This window comes from Aspergillus niger (genome assembly GCF_000002855.4).
Source record: "Aspergillus niger supercontig An15".
Lineage (NCBI taxonomy): Eukaryota > Fungi > Ascomycota > Eurotiomycetes > Eurotiales > Aspergillaceae > Aspergillus > Aspergillus niger.
This window is the reverse complement of record NT_166530.1, coordinates 650,325-672,598: the sequence shown is the minus strand read 5'-3', so window position 1 is coordinate 672,598 and position 22,274 is coordinate 650,325. Positions and strand designations below refer to the sequence as shown.

The window sequence follows — 22,274 nt, the reverse complement described above, 5'->3', positions numbered from 1 at the left end:
AATGTTTATACGTGCATTTGCAGCAACTGGAAATATGCATGGCATGCGGTGGTGCATCCTGACCGCTCTGGCCCGAGGAAGCGCACTAAATCGTGACTTTGTAATCGAAGCCCGCCGGGTCACTGGAAACCTGCATCGTCAGCTAAGCTCAGCTGAAGGGTCGAAGGATGTGTCTCGGGACATGGAGAAGGCAGAATATCTGTCCCATGCTGTTGAACTACTGGAGAAGAAGAGCCAAGGCGATCCCCAGCTTTGGCAGCTAAAGACCAATCCGACGGTGAAAAAGGCCGGTCGCCGGCTGCTAAAGCGCCCTCTCGATGAACGGCGTCTGTACAAGAAGGCCCATCTTCACGAGACTATCGAGGGCTGGGATGAGGAATATGAGTTGGAGGCCGTGCTAGGCCGCATTGACATCGATCCGAAATCGATTGCACTTCGATGGAGCGAGAAGCACTGTCTGGGGCAGATTCGTGAAATTGACGATCTGCTGTGAGTTTGAGATGGCATTTGTTCTATATCACTTTCACTATTGTTGTATTATGTTTGTATTTCCGGCTGTGTGCTTGTGTATATATCCCATACTGCCATGTTCAATACTGTGTATACTACTTGTGATCTTCTGCAATCTGCATTTTGTTGGATGCCAAATAGAAGTTGGCTCAAAGTTTTTGTCTCGTAATATCCCGCCGAATGCTCAGTGCAAAGGCTAATAAGCTTCCTAAAGGAGCAGATTCGGATTAACCAGTCACTCAGGTTTGCACAATACATTCAAAAACTTAATGCTGTCCGCATAGAGTCGCACCGATATCAGCAGAATAGATTTACACACATTAACTTAGCATTCTCACTAGTGTGGACTAAATTTAGGCGCAGGCTCGCGTTCTGTCTTGATTCCGGTTTCACTTTCTCTTGGCTTCGTATTAGAGTTCATCAGCACCTCAATCTTCTGGCCCGTCATTTCAAAGTGACCACAGTATCAAGAACCATGCCTGCCTGTTCCGAAATAGAGTTCTAGAAAATCATGGCAGAAAAGCACTATAGTAATCAATGTTGCTACAGAATCACGCCTTTTCTTGAAGCTATCCAGTATGACATCCATCACGGGATAAAAATAGCTTCGGAATCATGCTAGTATGGACCCTAGTGGGTCGAACCTGGCGACCAAGAAATCTGGCCATGAAGCTATTTATTTCGCCTTCCGCCATCTATAACACGGACCACGCCCTTTGAATGACATGCTAAAAGCCTAATAATAAAACCCCGAGCCTGTCCCCTAGCTACAAGACTCCAACCCTCATCATGGCTCAGAACATCGTGACTGGCGCCTGCCTCTGCAGGAATATCGCATATCGCATTACCTTGCCAGACCCAGAGACATACCCTAAGGTACTATTGGACATTCTTAACTAATTACAATGACTCAATCAACTAAGTCGGTCACTGACAAATACCAGCTCATCATCTGCCACTGCACCAACTGCAAACGCTATACCGGCTCCGGCTTTTCCGCCAACATCATTGTCCCACAGACCAGTTTCGAGTATACCAAGGGCACACCCAAGTTGTATACCGACAGTAGCAAAAGGGGCGTGCAGGTATTACGTGAGTTCTGTCCTGATTGCGGAACACCATTTACTTCACGGTCGAGCGACGATGAGGAGGTTGTTGCGGTGAAGTCGGGCACGCTTGATGATGAGCATCGGCTTAAGTGCTCGGAGTTGGAAATGGAGATATATCATCATCGGAAGGATGGGTGGGTGGATGGGTTGGGGAGTGAAGGGGTGAAGAAAGTTGATGGTAGTATGGGAGGTTAGAGAGGATGAAGTATCTGCCCTTAGGAGCCATTGCGATTCTGGCTGGTGATTTCGTTTTCCAGTAGGATCAGGAAGACAGAACTAGGGATGTGAGATAAGGCACTAATGCACGAGGAAGGAAATGGGCTTGCCCTTCGAGGAGCTTGTCTGTCTATACTCTTATCTACAATATATTGAGCGTTGACTACGCCAATGCTGGTCATTGGCTAGCAGCCTCTGGCTAGTCACTATCCTTAGCACTAGTGCTCTTATCAACGCATATACCCATGTCTATGGCGCGAACACAAGGGGGTCGATGGGACTATATCAGCAAATGATGCTGCCTAGTACCTCACTCCCCTCTCAGTAGGCCTTTTGTTCCTCCCATCATCGGTTATCATGACTGCACCCGGCATCGAGCATTGGGTGACCGCAGCTGCGCCAACCGAAAGCAGCCTTGAGCATCTCCAACATCAATATGCTGGATACTGTCATGCAATCATGCCACACTTGGGCGATGCAAAGAAAATTCCAGTGACCCTCTATGAGTTCCTTTCAGCGAAACCCAACACGTCCGAGTTCATCCGACTGGTAAACCAAGTCCCTCAGATCAAGCATCTATTGCAAAACCAAGACTATTCATCCACCGTCTGGGTCCCAAGCAACACCGCACTTGAGCAACTGAGCAATGAGCTATCTGAGGAAGATATTCTGGCCTTCCTTCAAACACACATCTCTCCATACTTCGGTCCATTATATTTCCTTCTAACAGCCCCAACAGTCGACACACTTTTTCATCCTGACCGATTGAACGGTTCCCAGAGAATAACAGTCCGTCCTTCACTCAACGGCCTTCGCGTGAACTCCCACGCAACCGTAATCGAACAAGACCATCTCGTGGGAAACGGTCTGGTCCATGTAATCGACCAAATTCTGCCATCGCGACCCACCATTGGAGCTTTTCTCGCTGCTCTGCCGTCATCCGAATTTGACCTGTTCCAGTCTGCAGTGAAACAATCTGAAGCTATTCAGAATATTCTCCTGGAAGAGTCTCGTCGTGGTGGAACCGTATTCATTCCCACCAACGAAGCCTTTTGCAGGCTGCCTGAGGACGTTCGGACATTTCTCTTCAGCGATGAAGGGTCCATCTCTCTGCAAGCTCTTTTGAGGTATCATGTCATTGCGAATCAATCATTGTACTCGAATCGTCTTTATGACCAGAACTCTGCACCAGAGCATTTTGTACAGACGCCACAAGATACCCCTGATCATACGATTCCTACTCCAGAGACCCAGTCGGATCGGTTGTGGCGTGTGCTCAAGGGAGTTCGTCGCTTCTCCTTGCCTACGTGCTTGGATGGGCAGACGCTGGCAGTTGCTGTAACCCGATGTGGGGGCCTTATCTCAATGAAGGTGAATGGAATTGCAAACGTGACTGTACAGGATGGTTTAGCTAGTGATGGAGTGTGTCATGTTGTGGACTCGGTTTTGTTTCCACCTCTACAGAATGAGGATGCAGAAGTTCAGCCAGTACTCTCTGTTGAAGATGTAAAGTTGAGGTTGGGGGTAGTTTGCTTGTCGTAACAGCTGTGCCTGATCTTGTTACCCATATGGCTTTCTTTCTGATAAGTTACTTCATTTGCATTGATACTTATTAACTTCCAAAGCTTACTGCCTTCTTCCTACGCTCATTTGCAACGATTAGCTCGTTGATATACTGTGCATGCCGCTGGTATACTCTTCGGCAATTACTCGATAGTATTATCTATGTCTATAACCTTCCATCTAGAAAGTCTAGTTCTGAAGTTCCACACCCCTCCTTACCAAGGAAAGTATCACTCTTAGCCCCATCACTCCGCAATTTCAACAACCAACTTCGTGCAACTCACTCCCCGACCCAACTCATCCAAGCCATCATTAAGAGCCTGTAAGCCCCTCCCAACAACCCTCAGCTCCGGACTCGGTCTGATCTTCCCCTTAGCAATATTCTCCCTTGCCCACGTCTCCAACCAATACCGAAACTGATCCAACCTCTTCCCCTCATCATCCATCGATGGCACCACAAAGATGACTTCAACCCCATCCGCCCCCTTCATATCCGCGGGAATGACTGGCGCCGACGCAATCTTCCCCTTCACTTTTTCATCACCATCAAACCCCACAAAAGCCCCCAGCACACCCTGACACATCCGTACATCTCCCACCGCAAGAAAACAATACCGAATCACACTTCCATCCTTCCTAGCCGCCTCAACAATCTCATCCACAACACTCGGGTCTCCGTAATCAAACACCCGATCCGCACCCAGTGATTGTATATACTCATGATTCGCCGTCCCAGCAGTCGCATACACAGCAGCGAATGAAGAACCAGGTTGATCCCGAAGCACTCGGGCAACTTGCACACCCATCGAACCAACGCTAGATGATGCACCCCAGACCAATAACACCTCTCTTTTCTTCACGTTCTGACTCTTAGTCTTATCATTATTTTGAGTATCTCCCGCCCGCAACATAACCCCCACACTCTCCCACGCATTAAGCGCTACTTGAACAGCAACAGGCAACGTAGCCGCCTCGTTCCACGACATCACACCCTCATCCGGAAGAGGCATAACATGCTGCCACGGAACAAGACATCGTTCCTGAAAAGCACCATAGTCCGGATCGCAGGCCTTCCAGACGGAAGCAGAGTAGGCGGCGACGCGGGTTATTCCTGTACGGAAATGGATGGGGACGTTGGTGCCGACTTCGAGAACTAGACCGGACAGGTCGAAGCCAAGAACTGTTGGATAGGAGGGGATGAAGAGGCCCGTGTCGCGCATGATGGTGTCTGCTGGATTTAAAGCGATAGATTTGACGGCGATGAGGAGTTCGTTGGGGCCTGGGGTGGGGGTCGGGCGGGTTGTTAGAGTGAAGGGGGAGGATTTAGAGGGGAGAAGGGCGGCGAGATGGGTGGCCATTTTCTCCGATATAGTAGTAGTGTATATAACTACGGTGGTGGTGAGGCAAGTGAGTCTCTTAATAGGTAGTAGTTGTAGTGTAGTGTGGATAGAGGGTTCTTGTGGGGTTTCAAGCGAAGTTCAAGTTATTCTCTCGGAGGGAAGTTGAAATTAGTATTTCCAGGAAAGAGACATTGAGCAATAGTCTCCTTTTTATATCTGAAAGTATGTATCATGGCATGTCAATCACCTCTTGATGTATACTCCTAGCTGATCCTGGTGGAGGCAAGTGGCAGCCAATCAGCGCTGTCTGCTTCCGAGGGCGGGTTTAGCGTTGAGATGCAACATCCGAGACTCGGTTAGCGTATGACTAAATGCAGTTATTGGGGGCCATGACTACCACCCATTCCGAACCCTTCCAGCGATCAATTCCCTTCAGTCACGATGACATCGACTGACTCGGGTCCTGGCAGGTCACGGCGGAGATCGAGATTCGGGTGCCGCAATTGCAAGCTCCGGAAACTCAAGGTGGGTGCCCCTAGCACCTCGTAGATAAACCATCTCCACTGATCCATATCAAGTAGTGCGACGAAAGCAAACCACAATGCAAGCGATGTAGTTCATTCGGGATAGTATGCAACTTCCTATCGACTACCACCCCGGACCTCCACCCCATTGCCGCTGACACGCGACGGTCATGGATGGTTCGAGGTGCAGCAGCAGCAGCAGGACCGCAGCCCCCTCTCACCAATGCCGTCTGGACATCAGACGCATCGACCTTCTATCAACTGAATACCAGATGTCAAGACTTTATCACCCGGTACCTAGGACGCAGTCTCATCACCCCTGATGATCCAAACATGGGACATGTGAATCGCAAGCTCCTAGAACTGGCCTTTACTGTAAGTTGACCATTCCCTCATAAGCTCCAATCTTGGATACTGATCACCACATTGTAGCATCCCTACTTAATGCACGCCTCCCTAGCAGTATCACTTACCTACGACCGCCATCTGAACAGCCCACCAAAAAGCCACCGCACCCTAGAAGAATGCTACCACTGGTCACAAAGCACCATCCTTTTCAACAAGAAGCTCCGCGAACAAATAGACCCCAAAGACAGAGACCCAATCTGGGGTACTGCAGCCGCGTTGGTAATCCTAACCTTCTCATCCCCTAACGCACGCACTCCGGAAGAATCTTGGCCTTTGAACCCCTCTCCTTCTTCCCATCTGGACTGGGTGTATATGAATAAGGGCAAAATGTCCTTGTGGAATATAGTCAACCCGCTGCGATCGGATAGTATCTTTCATGTCATGGCGGGGACGTTCGCCTATGTGCATTCGCCGTTGCCTGAAGGAGGTACAGAGGGTATACCGCCGGCTTTGGCGGCGCTGTGTGGTATCACGGAGGATTCTACGGCTAAAACGAACCCGTATTTCCAAGCTGCTCATGCGGTAGCGCAGATCTTGGAGGTTGAGGATAGTGAAGTTACGATGGGCCCGGTGCAAATGTTTATGCGGTGTATTCATGGTCGGTTTGAGGGGTTGCTGAGAGAGAGGGATCCTGTGGCGTTGGTGTTGCTGTATCTGTGGTATCGCAAGGCTGGGCGTTGTATTTGGTGGATTGGACTTAGGGCTCGAGTGGAATGTCCTGCTATTCGGTTGTATTTGCAGCGATATCATGGGGGAAATGGGGCAGTGTTGGGGTTGCTTCCAGAGTGTGGTCTTGGGGATAGGTGGGACTAGTAGTCCCAAAGTCTCATGATAGACTAGGTCTAGAGGAAAATTGTACGTCTTCTGCTTACAGATGCAATATAATCACATCTATGTTATAAACAAGCCAGTGTCTCATTCAGGTCGCCCTCTGTACCGTCTATATGAACCTACACAGCAACAGCTTGCCCTCACTCACCCGTCTCATCTCCTATATTCTCTCCAGAAGCCTCTTCGCCCTTTCACTATCCAGATCCTTGCAAAGATAATAATATTCCAACCAAAATCCACGAGCGACACTATAATCAGGCATATACTGTCGCAACAACGTCTTCCACTCTCTATCCTCCTCACTATCAGGAACCGAAGTGCAGACATATTCCCACCACACAGGAAAATACCCAGCCGTCTCCCAATCAATAATCCCAGTAAGCTCACCATTCTCCACCATAATATTCACATTTGTCAGGTCACCATGCGTAAAAGTATAAGGCATGGCAGACGGCATGCACTGTCGAAGCCGTACTCTTGCAGCCTCTGGGATCTTCTCATTCAACCCACGCTCCATCTCAGCCCATAGCTCGTCATCAGATGCAAAAGGACCGCGGGGAACCTCATTTAATCCCTTGTTCTTGAACAAGAAATTGGAAAACACAGGACGACCGCCAAGACATTGGATTTTATCAGATTGGAGATTGCGAAGTTGCTGGAGATACTCAGCGGTTTGCTTTGCAATTTTATTCTTTTCGTCTATTGTCAGTTTGGACCAGACGTTGCTCAAAGGTTCACCGGGGATGCGTCGCATCAGTATGAGCGTGTGTTTGCCCTCTTCCCAGGATTTAATGACAGTGGGAACGGGAATAGAGGTTTGCTCCTGCACGAACTGGATATTTGGTACCTCGGAGGTTGGAAGGTTGGAACCTCGATCCTTTAGTATCACCTTTGAGCCAATTGACCAGACGCCTCGGTCGCCGGCTTCGTAGAATAACTTGAGGTGGCTTTCGTAGCTGCAGTATTTTTGGCGTTCAGGGGTCCAGCTGCATGCTGTGCAAGGGGTTGAGCTCATGGTGGATGGATGGGTAGTGATAAATAGGAATATTTGGAGGGAGATACTGCAAAGATTCAGATGGAAGGATATGCGTGCTGTCAGTTTCAGTACTGCAGGAACTTGGTAGTTATAAATAGACCTTACTCACCCTTAGCCTTGTAACCCAGTTAACCCTTCTCTGAAAGATAAAATGTAATGAATCGGTGGCTATGGAGTGCCAAGTATTCAGGTTTAGGTAGCTGCATCACAGAAAGCCGGGAATAACCTTAGATGGGAACGAGAAAAAGATATCCAGCATTGGAGAAATGGATTGTGTCTTACGTATGAGTGGTTGAGCAGCGTGCCACTCGAGCAGTGTTGGCCCTAGACCCGTCCAATAGATGGGAGGTAGCCGCATACAAAGACTTTAGTGTAGACATAGCATTTCATAATGATTGCCACACACGCTACATATTCTACACTAATTGTTGGGCTTACCCATGCGAACACAACATACTTACACTGCATTTCGTGAAATCCGGACTTCACCGGATTAGTGTAGCACTAGGACTGTTCTTCTACCACGTGGTTTTATTTACGGCGATATTATGGTGGGACTGGAGATATATTGGGGTTCTCCCAGGGGTGATTAGGGGAATTTGATAGGTGGGTTTAGTTGTGATGCTAATGGCGTAAGAGGGAATATGGCACTAGTCAAGAGAAGTGCGCTGGAGTGACAATGATTACTAGCGCCTAGTCTACTACTCCCCAGATAAGGAAGTAGTGATAACAACAATGAACTGGGTATAACACACAGCCCTTTATATTAACGTAGCACATCATCAAGCCACATGAAGCCTAACTTACAATCCAATCCCCAGCATCACTATCTTTATCACTATGTCTCAAGCATCAACAATAGTATCTGAAATGACCACCCATTCAAACTCCCCCTTCCACCTCCGCCCCGCCAAACCCACTCCCACCGACCACGCCTTCATCCTGTCTGCCTTCGACTCTTCCCTCCCCCTCCTGGCCTCCATCGGCAGCCACGAACAATGGGGCTCAACTCCCTTCTCCCAACGAGGAGACTTTCCCCAAGAAACCCTAAAAGAACTCGACCAATCCGAAGAATATCGCCTAACTGGCAAGAGCAACATGGACGGTCTACGCATCTTCATCGTTGAAAGAGAATACCACCACGATAATGAGGATCATACAGGGTCTCTTTCATCCCACCTGCGAGTTACGTCCGACGGTCAATGCTTCCTTCCAGTAGGGTTTGCCTATGTTCGCGAGAATTGGGTTCCTAAATATGTGAAATCACAACATCACCTTCCGATGCCAATCATCCATAGTAGTACTGAAATTGGTGGGTTTCTCTATCTTGAGGTTATGATTACGGATAGTCGCGTGGGTCGGCTCTGTCGCGGGGCCGGAGCGGCGCTTATCAGGGGCATGAGGGAGTATGCGCAAGGAAGAGGGATGAAGGCCCAATGGGTGGATGGATGGGCGGGAAATGAGAGAAAATTGATCAGGTTTGTTCTATTCTTATCATCTCTTCTTCTTTTTTTTAAGAGATTAAGTTGTTGGTGTTAACATATCTGTAAAAGGTACTATGAACAGCAAGGGTTCCGGGCTGTCGGGGATTGGAGTCATACCAGGGCGAACAATGTGCCGTGGTTGGGGACGTTGATGTGCATGGAGATCTAGCTGTAATCAACATATATCTGTCTCTTTGTTGCACTAACTAACAATATCTTATCGGAACCAATAATCACAACGAGTAATCAGCATTGATTGTCTTGATGTTAACCCCGCACAGCTGCATCTGGTTCCATCCCCGCCTCGCATCCACGGTCGGAAAGCTTGCAGGTCATGCGATGATGACCACGGATACCATCTACTTGTCTTTCCAAATGCGAGGGAATGCACAGGACGTGGCCCAAGCTTCCAGGCCAGCTTAGCACCGCCTTGCCCCTTTAGGGCAATGTTTCCATGGCCCAAGCAGCATCAGTGCATGAGAATCCGGGTGGAGACGGTTCCCTGGCCCGATCCCCGCCTTCCATCCGATCTGCTGGCCTGTCTTATCATTCCTGCACCTCAACGGTTGCGTTGCCCTTTTCGAGTATCCATCATCCATGATCGGCTCGGCCACGGAATCCTTGCCGGTGCTGGACCGGCCAATCTGGCCGGCTGCTGCCCTCACCAGCTGTCACTAATAGCTGGACCTTTCGCCAGGGACTGCTCACAATATGTAGGGCAGATTATCCTGTCGAATCAGCAGATGAACATCATTTCACAAAACGACGAAAGATGGCAGCAACACAACGTGTGGTCATCATAGGAGCTGGAATCGTGGGCGCCAACCTTGCTGATGAACTGGTCTCGCGGGGATGGCAGGACATCACCGTCGTCGAGCAGGGCCCGTTGAACCTGCCGGGTGGCTCAACCTCGCACGCTCCCGGGCTGGTCTTCCAAACCAACGGTTCGAAGACAATGACTCGTCTCGCACAATATACCGTTGACAAACTCCGATCGCTAAGTGATGAGAATGGCATGCCGTGCTTCAATTCGATAGGAGGTCTCGAGGTGGCCACGACGCCGGCCCGAGTCGAAGAGCTCAAGCGCAAGCTCGGCTATGCGAGGTCCTGGGGTGTTGATGCGCGTCTTCTAACCAAGGAAGAGTGTTTGGAGAAGTATCCTCTTCTGAACAAGGATCTCGTGCTAGCTGGTCTTCACACTCCGACCGATGGTCTCGCGTTAGCTGCCCGCGCAACCCAGCTGCTTATCGCCCGGACCCAGCAGGCCGGGGTCCGTTACCGAGGCTCGACGCTTGTTACAGGCATTGAACAAACAGGATCTCGTGTGACGGGCGTAAAAACCTCCCAGGGTATCATTCCGGCCGATATCGTCATCTCCTGCGCCGGCTTTTGGGGCGTCGAAATCGGAGCCATGGCTGGGGTCGCCATCCCTCTTCTACCACTTGCCCATCAGTATGCGAAGACGACCACCGTGCCCGCTCTAGCGAATCGCGACGTCAATCACCGTCCGAACGGAATGAATGCGAGTATGCCCATCTTGCGGCATCAGGATCAGGATCTATACTACCGGGAGCATGGAGATCAGGTGGGGATTGGATACTATGGACACCGTCCTATGCCGGTGGTGGCTGCGTCCTTGGGGCAGACTCCGGAGCACGTTGACGAGAAGCACATGCCCTCTCGACTCGAGTTCACGGCCCAGGACTTTGCGCCCGCCTGGAAGGCCTCGCAGGAACTGCTACCTGTTCTCCGCGAGACCCATTTGGAGGACGGATTCAACGGCATCTTCTCGTTCACCCCAGACGGGGGGCCCCTCGTTGGACAAGCCTCTAACCTCGACGGATTCTATGTAGCAGAAGCCGTCTGGGTCACCCACTCCGCCGGAGTCGCGCGAAGCATGGCGGAGCTGCTCACAGACGGGGCATCCACCATCGATCTCACGGAGTGCGAACTATCTCGCTTCGAGGAAGTACAGCTGAGCCGGGACTACGTCAACGAGACCTCGCAACAGAACTTCGTAGAGATCTACGACATCCTCCATCCCCTCCAACCGAGAGAATCTCCCCGCCAGCTCCGGGTAAGCCCCTTCTACGAGAAACAACGAGCACTGGGCGCCTTCTTCCTCGAACTCGGCGGCTGGGAGCGCCCATTCTGGTACGAAGCAAACGCACAGCTCCTCCACGCCCTCCCAGCACAATGGCAACCACCTCCCCGAGACACCTGGTCATCGCGATACACCTCCCCGATCACTGCCGTGGAAGCATGGAAGACCCGCAATGCCGTCGCCATGTACGACCTAACCTCCTTCCACCGCGTACAAGTATCCGGACCCGGCGCAGCCACCCTCCTGCAGCGCCTCACCACAAGCGACATCACCGCTCCTCCCGGCGCCATCACACACACCCTCCTCCTCAACAGACAGGGCAAAATCCGCAGCGACATCTTCGTCGCTCGTCTGGAACCCGACCTCTTCCAAATCGGCGCCAACACCGCAACCGACGTCGCCTACTTAGCCGTCGAAGCACGTCGCCAGAGACAACACACCCCGGCCCAATGGGTCCAGGTATCCGACATCACCGGCAGCACCTGCTGTATCGGCCTCTGGGGCCCTCGCTCACGGGCCGTTATCCGCGCCGTTTCCAACGACGACTTCTCCACCACCGCTCTACCCTACATGTCCGTCAAACGTGCCACGATAGCCGGGATCCCCATTACCGCGCTCCGCAAATCCTACGTCGGTGAACTCGGCTGGGAAGTCCAAACCAGTGCCGAATATGGTTCCCGTCTATGGGATGCGCTCTGGCAGGCTGGTAAACCGCACGGGCTTATCGCCGCGGGCCGTAGCGCTATGAACGCCCTGCGGCTGGAGAAAGGGATTCGGACATACGGAGTGGATATGACGACGGAGCATGATCCGCTCGAAGCGGGAGTTTTTCATCTAGTTGATTTGGACAAGAAGGAGGAGTATGTGGGTAAGGCCGCGCTTCAGAGTGCTGCGCAGCGGAAGCAACCCCCTTTGAGAAGGCTGCGGTGTTTGACTATTGATGATGGACATTCTATGGTAATGGGAAAGGAACCCGTCTATTTCGGTGGGAAGCCCGTCGGGTATGTCACTACTGCGGTGTTTAGCTATACAACAAAGAGGCCCGCTGCGTATGCGTGGCTGCCCGGGAGGGTTCGTGAGGGGGATGCAGTTGTGATTGAGTATTTTGGGAGGCAAGTTAAGGCAACGGTGTCGGCGGATCCGTTGTTTGATCCACGGGGGAGCAAGTTGCATCGGGAGGATACGGGCGCAGATGGATTTGAGACGCCGTTGAAGAATCGCTTGTAAGAGGGGGAGCTGGGGCGTTGCTGGGATGCATTGAGGATGACATGAGATATGATGAATGATGTAATTGAAGAGATATAGAGATTAGGGAGATCATCTGTATATATTCTGCTCATCTGCAGCAGATCCAACCACGACGATCAACAGACCCATCTATTCCAAACCAAAACCACTGCGAGTCCATAGTAGTACTGGTACTAGTTTGATGATCCACTCCCTCCCATCAACTACTACATCGAAATTCCTGATGCCTTCCTTCACCTCATCGCCCCTAATTTTCTTCACAAAAGCTCACCCCTCCCCGCATTCCACCAACTCCGACCCCTTCACTCCACACGCATGCAAGGTGTCACTTACCACCTTCGCTGCAGATCGTATCTGCCTGCATGTCTCCACACAGCCTCCAATCCCAGTATTGATTCATTGTAACCATTACTATGCAAATACAGGCATGTTTATAGACATACTAGCACTCTCGCAGAAGCTTGATTCATAAACCATATGATGTTAAAAGTAACGCTGCCATCCTTCGCCTGTTACATACCATCCACTATCCTCATTGAAGGCAGAGCAAACCTGGAGTAGCTGTGTTCTAGTGTTACACGGATCACACCCTCTCCACAATCTTATATTACGCATTCTGGTACATTGATGATGTTTTGATTTACACAGACTCGCGTGCCGAATTACAACCACGTACCAAGGCAGTTAAAGAGCGGCTCATCGCTACGGGCAATGAAGTCAACGAGGACATATCAGAGTATGAGATGCGCTCACTAATTCATGCATAGCTGCCCAACCTAAAGCATGTGGAAGGAGAAAACAACCCGGATGACTTTTTCAGTCGATGGACACTAGGCGATATATTAACAAACCGTGACCCTGTATCCTCTTAGACCGAAAACCTATCAAACACGAGCGAGCTTGCAAAAAGCATCAAAGATCGATAACCAGCAATTTATCTAGCTCAAACTCCACCTCCCGTCCTTGGGCCTCCAGCTCCAGATATCCCGGCGCACTCTCGTTGATAAGGCGGATCCAGAGGTCCCGAGATCCGTAGCCCGAGCAGAGGAACTTGTTATTCAACCGGGTTGACTCCAAAATTTCAAGAATAGGAAGATCCATATCCAAACTATTATTTTAGAAGGAATGACATTAGAGGAATAGATATCTGAGCCACAAAAAAAAAAAAAAAAAAAAAAAAAAAAAAAGAAAAAAGAAAAAGGAGAAGGAGAGAGAGAGAGAGAGAGAGAGAGAGAGAGAGAGAGAGAGAATATGGACGTACACTTCGTTATACTGCGGCGGGCCTCCAATGCATGACTCAACGATCTCGCCAAGATATCTACCCAGAATTTGCTCGAAGGCCATGGTTTGGCCCATATTCCAGGGTCGACGAAGGGTCGAGACGCGGACGTGGCCATTTGAGCTAAAGTCCACCAGGGCCAGTCGCCCTGTGGCAAGTCCCGGCGCATCGATCACGAACCACGTGAGGTTCGGCCCGTTGGCGAACACCACCGTGCCCTGGCGGGTCATGGAGATGGCGTGGAAATCCGCTGGAGTGAGATACAGCGAGGGGAGAATCTCGTCAAAGGTGGTGATTGGCGTGGTGGGCCCGCAGTCAAGGAGGTCCGGAAGGTGGTAGTTAGGAGCGGTGCCTGCTCCATGCTCTTCGAAGGGGTGCACCCCGTTCCATTCGTCTTGGTGGATATACAACAAAATCAGGAACTTCACGAGGTGGATATAGTTACGCGGATGGGTCTGCCGGTCCACGGAGGGAAGGCACAAGAAGCGTTTGTTGGGTCGCGGGGTGATCTGCGAAAGAACCGAGGCGGGGTAGTCGAAAGCCGAGCTGTATCCTGCGGAATGACTATGGTAGGTCTGCGAAGATTATAGTCAATCATACAGCCACGAGAGATAAGAGGAAGAGAGTACGGGCCTCGCGGAACTCTTGACTGGCGGTGGCCCATTGCTCTATTAGCGCTCGCCGTTGACGCAGCCCATCTTCAGGAGTCGATGTGGGCTGAATATTTTCCTGTTATCTGCACCGTCACACACGAAATATCATCAAACAAGTGAAGTGTGCATTTCCACAGACTCTTCCTTACCCGTACAAATAGCAACCATCCCTTGGCCTCTTCCCTGAGCTCTTCCTGGGATAAGTCCGTCGGATGCTGGCGGATCTCCGGTATGCCTGCCGGCCAAGACGCTTCTGATGTGGGCGGTGACATTTTGACTTTGAGCTCTGGTTATGAAGATTAAATGAGTTCCAAGTCCTCGAGAGCGAGAAGAGAAGAGAAAAAGACAGAAAATATATCGCCAGTCCACTGGGTTTAGGTGAGTTTCATGAGAAAAGTAAAAGGGTGCGCAAAATATTCCCATTGGCAAACTACTGTAGTACGTACTAATTGAAAATAGTCAGGTTAAGAAACATTACAAGACCCTTCCGTTATTCTAGTAACTACGGATTTTATTGTGGGTCCTAGCCCCCACTCAATCTGTCTATGTTACTGTGTACCCAGCCTCCGTACTCCGTACTATCTGCTAATTTGTGATCCCTCAACTATCTACACCCGCCGTAAGAACTATCGCAGACGGCCGATGCGCAATACTCGTCGGTAGATCCACTGTCAACTTGGTTAGCCTGCATAAAATGGTCTAACACCCGGCTATTTACTTACCAGTACCCATAGGTACTGCAACACGATCCGAACTGGGAGCCAAAGCATGTATAACCTCCATTATCGGCGCCGCAGAGCCCGTTGGTCGAAATTGTCCCGGAGCAAGGACCGTAGTTGGAATCACAGTTGGCGCCACAATAATCATCAGTTGAACCGCTACAGACGAAAGTCAGATTGAAATGAAAGATGCTCTAAGTCCAGTCGGGTGCTTTTACCAGTATCCGTATGTATCGCAACAATCCCCAAACCTGGAATTGAAGCAGGCCCAGTCGTTGTTGCTCGGCCCGCAGAGGCCATTGGGCGACACACCCTGTGGTCGTATGTATCTGTATACTCTTTTGAATTATTCTTAAAGTGTTCCAGTCTGAGAGTAATCTACTCGACCCTACCTGGCCCACAGGCATGAGGTGTGACGTCGGATAGTACGGAGCAGAAGACAAGCCATCTTTCAAAATATCAAATCGGGTATGGCATACATGCATTGTTCAAGGCGAGGTGTGTGCATGCAGAAGAATGAAGGTTGGTGTTTCCCGTTCTCGATGGGTTGAACCTACAGGGTAGGTAGGATAGCTCAGCTACGCCACAAGCGATTGATATATGCCGTGCCTATGCATATTGACCGAGCTGTATCGTATCGGAAAACTAGCCTAACCCCCAGCCGTAAATAGGAATGTAGGGTATGATCCTCATTTATGTATGTGTTTCTGTCTAGGGCTCCTTGCTGATCCGGGGATCGGCCTTAGGGCTGATCCCAACCAAGCCTGGCATATCATCGTGGGTTGATCACCGCCGGGGTTGGCCTCATTCTCTTTTTCTAGGTCTCCCTTTGTGACAGTTACATTCTCCTATCTGTAATGGAAAAGGTGCTTTATTCACCATAAAACATGTGGGTTGACAGTTATTTCTTGGAGTGCTAGATCTGAACTAATAGGAACTCAAGTAGACAAATAGAAGAGTAGCAAAACGAGTGGAACCCGCTTCTGGCCGGCCGAGCTTAAACTCCATTAACAATAGAGAACTCCATACAACGACCGAAGCTATCAATTTGCACTTATCCGTCCCTTGGTACCTCGCCCTTCCTGTGAAGCCGCGCCTTCTAACAGCAGAGCTAGCGTTGCCAGCTACATTAGCATGATTGCTGATAGTAATAATCCCTGGTCATTTGGAATATAGAAGGAAACTTACCACAAACACTCCATTGACTGGGCATCCAATGAAACAGGGAGTTGTGTTGCAGCATACTTCCGCATCAGTAGCAGCCTCGATACTGTTTGTAACATCGGCTGCGTTGACACTGTCCGCAGCATTGGCAGCATTGGCAGCATTAGCGGCATTAGCGGCATTAGCGGCATCCGCAACGTCGGCCGCGTTTGCAGCAGATTCTTCTCTCTGACGCACCACACCCGCCAGGCCGAATCCAGCGAGGATGGGCACAAGGACCATGGAGAACTTCATGATGGGCAGGGTTATGATTCACAGGAAGTGACTAATGGATAGACGGACGAACAAGGAGATGGTTGAGTATTGAAGTTGATGGTGGATGGAGAGGATGTGTTTGATTGTGTTGGTGTCGACTAGCAATAGCCGGGGTAATGTAGCCTTTTTATGTCTAAAGGCGAGGCAAGGATTACTTGGGATAAATAAAAAGAGAGAACAATTCCGACTCTTCTGAGCACTTTCCTTCAACATGCAAGGAAATTCATTGACCGCTCAAGTCGTGCGACGCGTTGTTACTCTCTCTCCCTCTTCCGGTTGAACTAGGTGGTGAGAAGAGACAGCATGATCCCATAAGCTCCACCAGATCAAATCAGTTTTTGAGATAACGCACTTGTTTAGGTAAATGTAGATTCATAGGGATGTGGTTCACAGCATATTGGAAGCATCAAGTACTACCAGTAGTGACACAGCATGTCTCTTGTATGAGAATGACCTAGTCAACAATTGGAAGCAGACGCTCAGACAAATCAATGTATTTGCGAGCCACGATATACTGAAAATACCCTACACAGAGAATACCAGCCTGGATCTCACAAAAGTTTTCATTCTCATTAATAGTAACATACAAATTTCCTGCGATAAAAGCAAATACATTCGAACTATATGCTAGATGTTATTTTATCTAGCCTGTCTCTTCAAAGGAGATGATTAGAACTGGTCTTTATCGGGGCTCCACCTACTCGTCGCTATGGCCACCACCCAACCCTTATCTATCATTCTTGTTCAGCATTTCCCCGCCTTATGCAAGGCTTGCGCAAGCCACCATTTGACTTGTCTGTGCTAAAGTACTATTCACTATGAACATTGTGGGATAACACTGACACCACTCTCATCATTGATCAGCATGATCATTAAGCCATTTAGCTACTTCTCGAACAATTCCGTATCATTCAATTATCCCTACTGTCCTTAGAAGTTTCGTGCTATTATCATAATTATCATTATGTTCACTTTGCGCCATCCACCGAAGGGGAGGCACTCCCCATGTGTCTCCTCCCTTCCTTACCCCGTGGGGCCTTTCACTGGGGCTTAGGCATAGTTAGACATGATATTATCCCCCTTGTCACGCACCATGTAGGATGCTGTGATATCTCTAGAATTCTCGTACCTAGAAAGTCAAACTTTTATATGCTTCCAGAAGCTTACATTGTTATACTAGCCTTAATACTATGAGTATATCAGCAGCTGATACCCAGACACAAAAGTATTTTCATGCATAATTTGCTCAATTAGGCCAAACTCTAGATATTTCTAGGTGGAAGGATCAACATAACCGTTTGTTTGCCGGTGTTTCAAGGCACCGCCCCTTCCCCTGCTTCGTCAAATCCGAGCTTTGCACACACACATATAGTCTCAATTAGCACCAGACATTCAAAGGCCATCTTGAGATGCGCTTTTATGAATGAGGAACCCCCGTACCTTACTTGAAGATTGTTCGAAAAGAGAGAGAAAAGAGACACAGAAGAAAGAATGGGGTTCTCCCTCAATGAAGAATAACAGAGGCTCATACAAACTCCATTCGACTGAATGACGAATGAGATGAAGCCAACAAAGACTCAGGGGTCTTGCAAGTTTTCTCCCCGGGCTATGCTTAACCTAACTCTTAGTTATCGAATGGATTGCTCTCCTGCTCTACTTTGCGATCGTGATCAGCACGCAGAGTGAGCGCAAGGAGGATAACTGCAAGTTCAGTCATATGTGACTCTTTGAGAGTATTGTAGGGACCAAATTCGTGCATCGTCAGAAATGATCGAGGGCGTTCTGGATCTTGTAAACCATGCACAATGTACCTGATGTACTCATCGTCATATTCGGCAAAGCTTAGCCAAATTTGATGTCTATCTTGCGAGACGTGAAAACGCCTGGGATTCCGAGTCATTTTAAAAGCACAATAAAACATTCTGAACGGCCTGCTTACCGAAACGGAAACTTTCCTGGTGATTGGGGATAACTCTTAAGCCAAGCGACCATCTGGGCACCCTCCTGCATACGGATCTCAAGCCGGGAATGTTCCCGGAGGGCTGCTTTCACTTCGATCAACGCACGAACCTCCCCATCGACCTTTCCTCGAAGATATCCGTCCGTCCTTGCCTCATACTCTGCATCGTTGAACTTGGCTTTGAGCGGCTTCCGGTGGATGGTCCAAGAGCTTCCAAGCGAAGGGAAATAGTCCGTGAGAGCTTGAAGAAAGCTCACAAGAGCAACATTTACAATTTGTTCATCATCGACTGGGGGGTACATTTCGCGTAGGAGCTCCTCGGGCCCCAGAGAGCCTCCCGTGGAAATGGACGCCGGTTCGGGGAAGTCATCGTCGTTACCCTCGGTTCCTGGGGTTACTGGTCCTGTTGCGGTAGCTTCATCAAAGATACTGAGCTGCTCAAGCGAAGGTAGGTTCGATCTAGTCGGTGTCGAGTTGGGCTTTTCGCGTCGTTCGCGGGTGCTTTGGCGCGTGTGCTTCGAAACCGGGGAGAACATGACATTGTTGGAAATTTCGTTGCTTTTGACCTTTGCTGCCTCAATCTGTGAATTCTTAACTAAGAAGAAGTTCCCCTCCTCAAGCTTGCCCCTAAAGCTCTCGCGATAGATGTTCCAGGAGGGATAAGACTGCAGCATCTCCTTAGCCTGGCTCATCCACGGTTCTAGGCCAAGCCGCCGGGGATTCAGCTTAGACCTGTGCGAATCCTTGCGAAGAACACGCAGAAGCAAATACTGGCGCAATTTGATCTTCGAAGCACTTGACAATGTTTCTTTGTGGATGTGTGTGTTGAGAACACCCTCCTTCTCTGCCAACTCGGCCCACTTAGTGGCTGTTGCGGGGACATCTCCGGGCAGCTTATTCATGACTTTCAATACAGCTCCAAATCACTGTGGGTCGTTTTCTTAAGAACAATATAGTAATGAATGCTGAGATAGCTGCCGCCCCGTTTGCTCCGAGTAGCTAGCGATATATCGTATTTAGCCTACTTGGCCAATACGCTGTGCTAACAATGGACTCACGTAAGAGGCAATCTGCAGAAGACAGAGTAAAGTAGTGGATCATATGAACTATGCCAATGACTACAATCTTAAAGCAGAGTAGCGTTGGTCAGGAGAGGAGGTAGTGGAGGGATGAGGAGAAGTAAGGCGCCTACGGGGCCTGCTAGTCCATGAGAGTTGCTATTTAAAGAGGAGCCATCAAGGCTGGCGGCTTTCACTACTACTAGCTGTGTTGTTGGCCAGTGAAGGTCCTACGGAATCTAGTGAAAGTGGAGGGGCGTCAGTCAATCATTATGGATGGATACCCGCCAGTGAATGGATTGGAATGGATCGCGAAGAGGGGAAGAAGCTGTCCGTGCGTCTCTGTTGGGGTCTGGATAAGAAGTCTGGAACCCCCCATCTAATCATCGCGGGCGGTAAAAAGAGTGTGGTTGCCCCGGAACCGCTCTTTATCTAATCGGCATCCCTCTCCTCCTCTCTTTCCACCCTCCAACTGCCCCCTTCTTCCACCTCACCTACCATCCACTCTCGGCTTTCTCTATTTTGCTAAGATGCCAGAAAGTAACGAACACCAAGCTCGGCGACATGCCATCAAGGCCGTCGCGCAAACCATCTCGAATCGTCCGGAAAATCGATACCAGCACAAAGACTTGGATCACCTCCCCATTCAGATCCTCCCCATGCCCCTGTCCGCCGAGGGGGACCCATTATTCGACTCTGAATTTTTCTGGCCCTACCAGAAGCCCCTCCCAGGCCCTGATGAGGAGATAGAGTTTTCGCCCTCCAGCCCGAAGGAAGCCTTAGATCCGATGGACGAGGCACACATCCTGAGCTACTATTTCGGGCATTATATCACAGATGCCACACTTATCCACAAGGTTGATTGGCAACATAATCCTAGACAGTATGATCGATTTCCGTCCACAGCACAGAACCAATATTAAGACGTACAAATGACTGATTTGTCTCCAGGCCCATTGAGTTTCCATGTTCCCTCTGCGAGCTTGATATTGAGAACCCCTTCGACTGGTGCGTGGGTGGTATAACCGGTATTCCGGGTGGGCCTCGGATGAAATGCTATCTACTCGAGAGTGTGAACGCGGACGATGATCAGATCACCCGTGGGGAGATCTTATGTATGTGTCGAATCATGAACACTTGCCTCTGTTCCAGAAAGTATCGTGCCCACCAAGTCAGTCCGGTGAGTGATGTCATGTCTTCTTTCCGTCTCATTCGAATTCCTGTGGCTAACTCACCCAAAAGGTGCTACTAATTTCCTTCGTGGGTCCAAGACATGCTCGCATTCTCCTGGGCCATCATGATGGCACCAACCTGGTGATCCGTCAATCGAAACGCTTTGCATTCTGGGAACAGAACATCCCAGACTGGAAGATCTTACTTCGATGGTGGTGCTCGTCTGCGGTCGGGGATACCATTAATGGGTAGCGGAGGTTTAGTACTCCCGTGCCCCTTCTCTCGTTGAAGTTGTTATCACTGTTTTATATTCGTTCACGCATGATCTGGTCGGTGTTTATTGGTCTGGTTTGGTTATACCCAAGGAATGTGGCGGGTTTGTGGCGTTTAATGGATAGGAAGAATTTTTGGTCGTCTTTCGAATACAATAAGGACAACGTACATCTTATGTCTCTCACGATGGATTGGACTTGGGGAGTACTGGGAAGGCCATGGCTTTAGAAGATAGTCCCGTTATTATCTGTCAATAGTGCTGTGTTAACACTATCATTCTACTTCTTCTAAATACAATCTAGCTTATCTAATCCAGACGCTTCAAAATTACCTTGATAGCCTGAGCCTAAAAGAGTGGCCGTTCTCCCACTCCAATTGCAACTTAACCGAAGACATGATGATGTTCCAGACACGGGAACAGAGCGACTTAATCATATCTTCTCAGAGCGCGAGCATCGGCGAGAGTAGGAGTGGGGATAGGGATTTGGAACTCCCAACAAGATCATCTGCGGTCTTATGAGAATCAATGATGACAGGCCGGAACATTATACGGTTACTTGCATCCCTTAACTGCGTAGCACGTTGGGTGTTCGCATTCACTCTTATGGTGGGGTTGGTGGGGTCGTTGGTAAGGGCCTGAGAGAGACAGAAAGGACTAAACAGTGAGTTAGAAGCTACTAGGAGTAACAATCACCGTATACTAGATCTAATATCGCAGTGGTATCCTACTCCTGCTTTAGCCCTAGCATGAGAAGTCGCGACACACGAGAACGAGGAAGTTCTTTCCTCATGGGTTGTCTATCAAGGGAGTGGGGCTTCTGCCCCGTGCACAAACAAGCAATGTCACCGAGCGACTTTGACAGGAAATCTGATGCTCCGATCCATAGTGCCTTACTGCTGAACATGCCAGGGGTTTCTTTGGATGCGATGCTGCCAGCCCACCTCACCCCAGTACCCACTTATAAGTTCCGCGGGGCATTTCCATAGGACCTGATAGGCCGACTGGCAAACATCATGTTCAAAGTAAATCCGGGCCGATGATCCTCTCCCAAACGAAAAGCTTCATTCATCCATGCCGTTTTCCAACTTCCACCGCTTCTTCTTTCCCCTCTCCCGTCGTTACAATTACAGTATACGGGATATACCACGCATCTCAAGGGGGAAAAAAAGAATATAACATAGGAGAATCAAGAGACACCAGGAAAGAAGAGAAAAATAGAAAAAGAAAAGAGAAAGAAAACTCAATGGACATCCCACACCTCACTGAAACACCAACCCCCTTCCCAAACTGCTGTTTATCCATCTCC

The 22,274-nt window shown here is 49.6% G+C and overlaps 14 protein-coding genes across 14 annotated transcripts; 7 read left to right on the top strand and 7 right to left on the bottom strand.

The window, feature by feature from the left end:
• Position 1: 1 nt before the first annotated feature.
• On the top strand, positions 2 to 493 carry An15g02660 (uncharacterized protein; the record flags this gene model as incomplete). Its single annotated transcript, XM_059744547.1, has 1 exon — positions 2 to 493. One exon carries the CDS (start codon positions 2 to 4, stop codon positions 491 to 493), a length of 492 nt encoding a protein of 163 aa, XP_059606741.1.
• Positions 494 to 1,299: 806 nt separating this feature from the next.
• Positions 1,300 to 1,814, top strand: An15g02650 (uncharacterized protein; the record flags this gene model as incomplete). Its single annotated transcript, XM_001396766.1, has 2 exons — positions 1,300 to 1,386; positions 1,455 to 1,814. 2 exons carry the CDS (start codon positions 1,300 to 1,302, stop codon positions 1,812 to 1,814), a joined length of 447 nt encoding a protein of 148 aa, XP_001396803.1.
• A 378-nt stretch (positions 1,815 to 2,192) lies between these two features.
• Positions 2,193 to 3,506, top strand: An15g02640 (uncharacterized protein; the record flags this gene model as incomplete). Its single annotated transcript, XM_001396765.3, has 2 exons — positions 2,193 to 3,352; positions 3,461 to 3,506. 2 exons carry the CDS (start codon positions 2,193 to 2,195, stop codon positions 3,504 to 3,506), a joined length of 1,206 nt encoding a protein of 401 aa, XP_001396802.3.
• A 137-nt stretch (positions 3,507 to 3,643) lies between these two features.
• An15g02630 (uncharacterized protein) lies at positions 3,644 to 4,756 on the bottom strand (the record flags this gene model as incomplete). The annotated part of the gene is made up of 1 exon (XM_059744546.1): positions 3,644 to 4,756. One exon carries the CDS (start codon positions 4,754 to 4,756, stop codon positions 3,644 to 3,646), a length of 1,113 nt encoding a protein of 370 aa, XP_059606740.1.
• Positions 4,757 to 5,179: 423 nt separating this feature from the next.
• On the top strand, positions 5,180 to 6,483 carry An15g02620 (uncharacterized protein; the record flags this gene model as incomplete). Its single annotated transcript, XM_001396763.1, has 3 exons — positions 5,180 to 5,263; positions 5,320 to 5,637; positions 5,695 to 6,483. 3 exons carry the CDS (start codon positions 5,180 to 5,182, stop codon positions 6,481 to 6,483), a joined length of 1,191 nt encoding a protein of 396 aa, XP_001396800.1.
• A 178-nt stretch (positions 6,484 to 6,661) lies between these two features.
• Positions 6,662 to 7,516, bottom strand: An15g02610 (uncharacterized protein; the record flags this gene model as incomplete). The annotated part of the gene is made up of 1 exon (XM_001396762.1): positions 6,662 to 7,516. The coding sequence occupies one exon, from the start codon at positions 7,514 to 7,516 to the stop codon at positions 6,662 to 6,664; it is 855 nt and encodes a 284-aa protein (XP_001396799.1).
• An 861-nt stretch (positions 7,517 to 8,377) lies between these two features.
• On the top strand, positions 8,378 to 9,076 carry An15g02600 (hypothetical protein; the record flags this gene model as incomplete). The annotated part of the gene is made up of 1 exon (XM_001396761.3): positions 8,378 to 9,076. The coding sequence occupies one exon, from the start codon at positions 8,378 to 8,380 to the stop codon at positions 9,074 to 9,076; it is 699 nt and encodes a 232-aa protein (XP_001396798.3).
• A 717-nt stretch (positions 9,077 to 9,793) lies between these two features.
• An15g02590 (uncharacterized protein) lies at positions 9,794 to 12,352 on the top strand (the record flags this gene model as incomplete). Its single annotated transcript, XM_001396760.1, has 1 exon — positions 9,794 to 12,352. The coding sequence occupies one exon, from the start codon at positions 9,794 to 9,796 to the stop codon at positions 12,350 to 12,352; it is 2,559 nt and encodes an 852-aa protein (XP_001396797.1).
• A 150-nt stretch (positions 12,353 to 12,502) lies between these two features.
• Positions 12,503 to 14,577, bottom strand: An15g02580 (uncharacterized protein; the record flags this gene model as incomplete). Its single annotated transcript, XM_059744545.1, has 8 exons — positions 12,503 to 12,521; positions 12,707 to 12,784; positions 12,894 to 12,934; positions 13,050 to 13,125; positions 13,225 to 13,231; positions 13,369 to 13,481; positions 13,635 to 14,227; positions 14,455 to 14,577. The coding sequence occupies 8 exons, from the start codon at positions 14,575 to 14,577 to the stop codon at positions 12,503 to 12,505; spliced, it is 1,050 nt and encodes a 349-aa protein (XP_059606739.1).
• Positions 14,578 to 14,909: 332 nt separating this feature from the next.
• Positions 14,910 to 15,509, bottom strand: An15g02570 (uncharacterized protein; the record flags this gene model as incomplete). Its single annotated transcript, XM_059744544.1, has 4 exons — positions 14,910 to 14,973; positions 15,028 to 15,183; positions 15,276 to 15,337; positions 15,417 to 15,509. 4 exons carry the CDS (start codon positions 15,507 to 15,509, stop codon positions 14,910 to 14,912), a joined length of 375 nt encoding a protein of 124 aa, XP_059606738.1.
• Positions 15,510 to 16,148: 639 nt separating this feature from the next.
• Positions 16,149 to 16,482, bottom strand: An15g02560 (hypothetical protein; the record flags this gene model as incomplete). The annotated part of the gene is made up of 2 exons (XM_059744543.1): positions 16,149 to 16,181; positions 16,213 to 16,482. 2 exons carry the CDS (start codon positions 16,480 to 16,482, stop codon positions 16,149 to 16,151), a joined length of 303 nt encoding a protein of 100 aa, XP_059606737.1.
• Positions 16,483 to 17,414: 932 nt separating this feature from the next.
• Positions 17,415 to 19,365, bottom strand: An15g02550 (uncharacterized protein; the record flags this gene model as incomplete). Its single annotated transcript, XM_001396756.3, has 6 exons — positions 17,415 to 17,447; positions 17,596 to 17,632; positions 17,671 to 17,691; positions 17,944 to 18,047; positions 18,161 to 18,386; positions 18,443 to 19,365. The coding sequence occupies 6 exons, from the start codon at positions 19,363 to 19,365 to the stop codon at positions 17,415 to 17,417; spliced, it is 1,344 nt and encodes a 447-aa protein (XP_001396793.3).
• A 686-nt stretch (positions 19,366 to 20,051) lies between these two features.
• On the top strand, positions 20,052 to 20,946 carry An15g02540 (uncharacterized protein; the record flags this gene model as incomplete). Its single annotated transcript, XM_059744542.1, has 3 exons — positions 20,052 to 20,404; positions 20,473 to 20,701; positions 20,764 to 20,946. The coding sequence occupies 3 exons, from the start codon at positions 20,052 to 20,054 to the stop codon at positions 20,944 to 20,946; spliced, it is 765 nt and encodes a 254-aa protein (XP_059606736.1).
• A 462-nt stretch (positions 20,947 to 21,408) lies between these two features.
• Positions 21,409 to 22,270, bottom strand: An15g02530 (hypothetical protein; the record flags this gene model as incomplete). Its single annotated transcript, XM_059744541.1, has 3 exons — positions 21,409 to 21,603; positions 21,732 to 21,897; positions 22,227 to 22,270. The coding sequence occupies 3 exons, from the start codon at positions 22,268 to 22,270 to the stop codon at positions 21,409 to 21,411; spliced, it is 405 nt and encodes a 134-aa protein (XP_059606735.1).
• Positions 22,271 to 22,274: the final 4 nt, after the last annotated feature.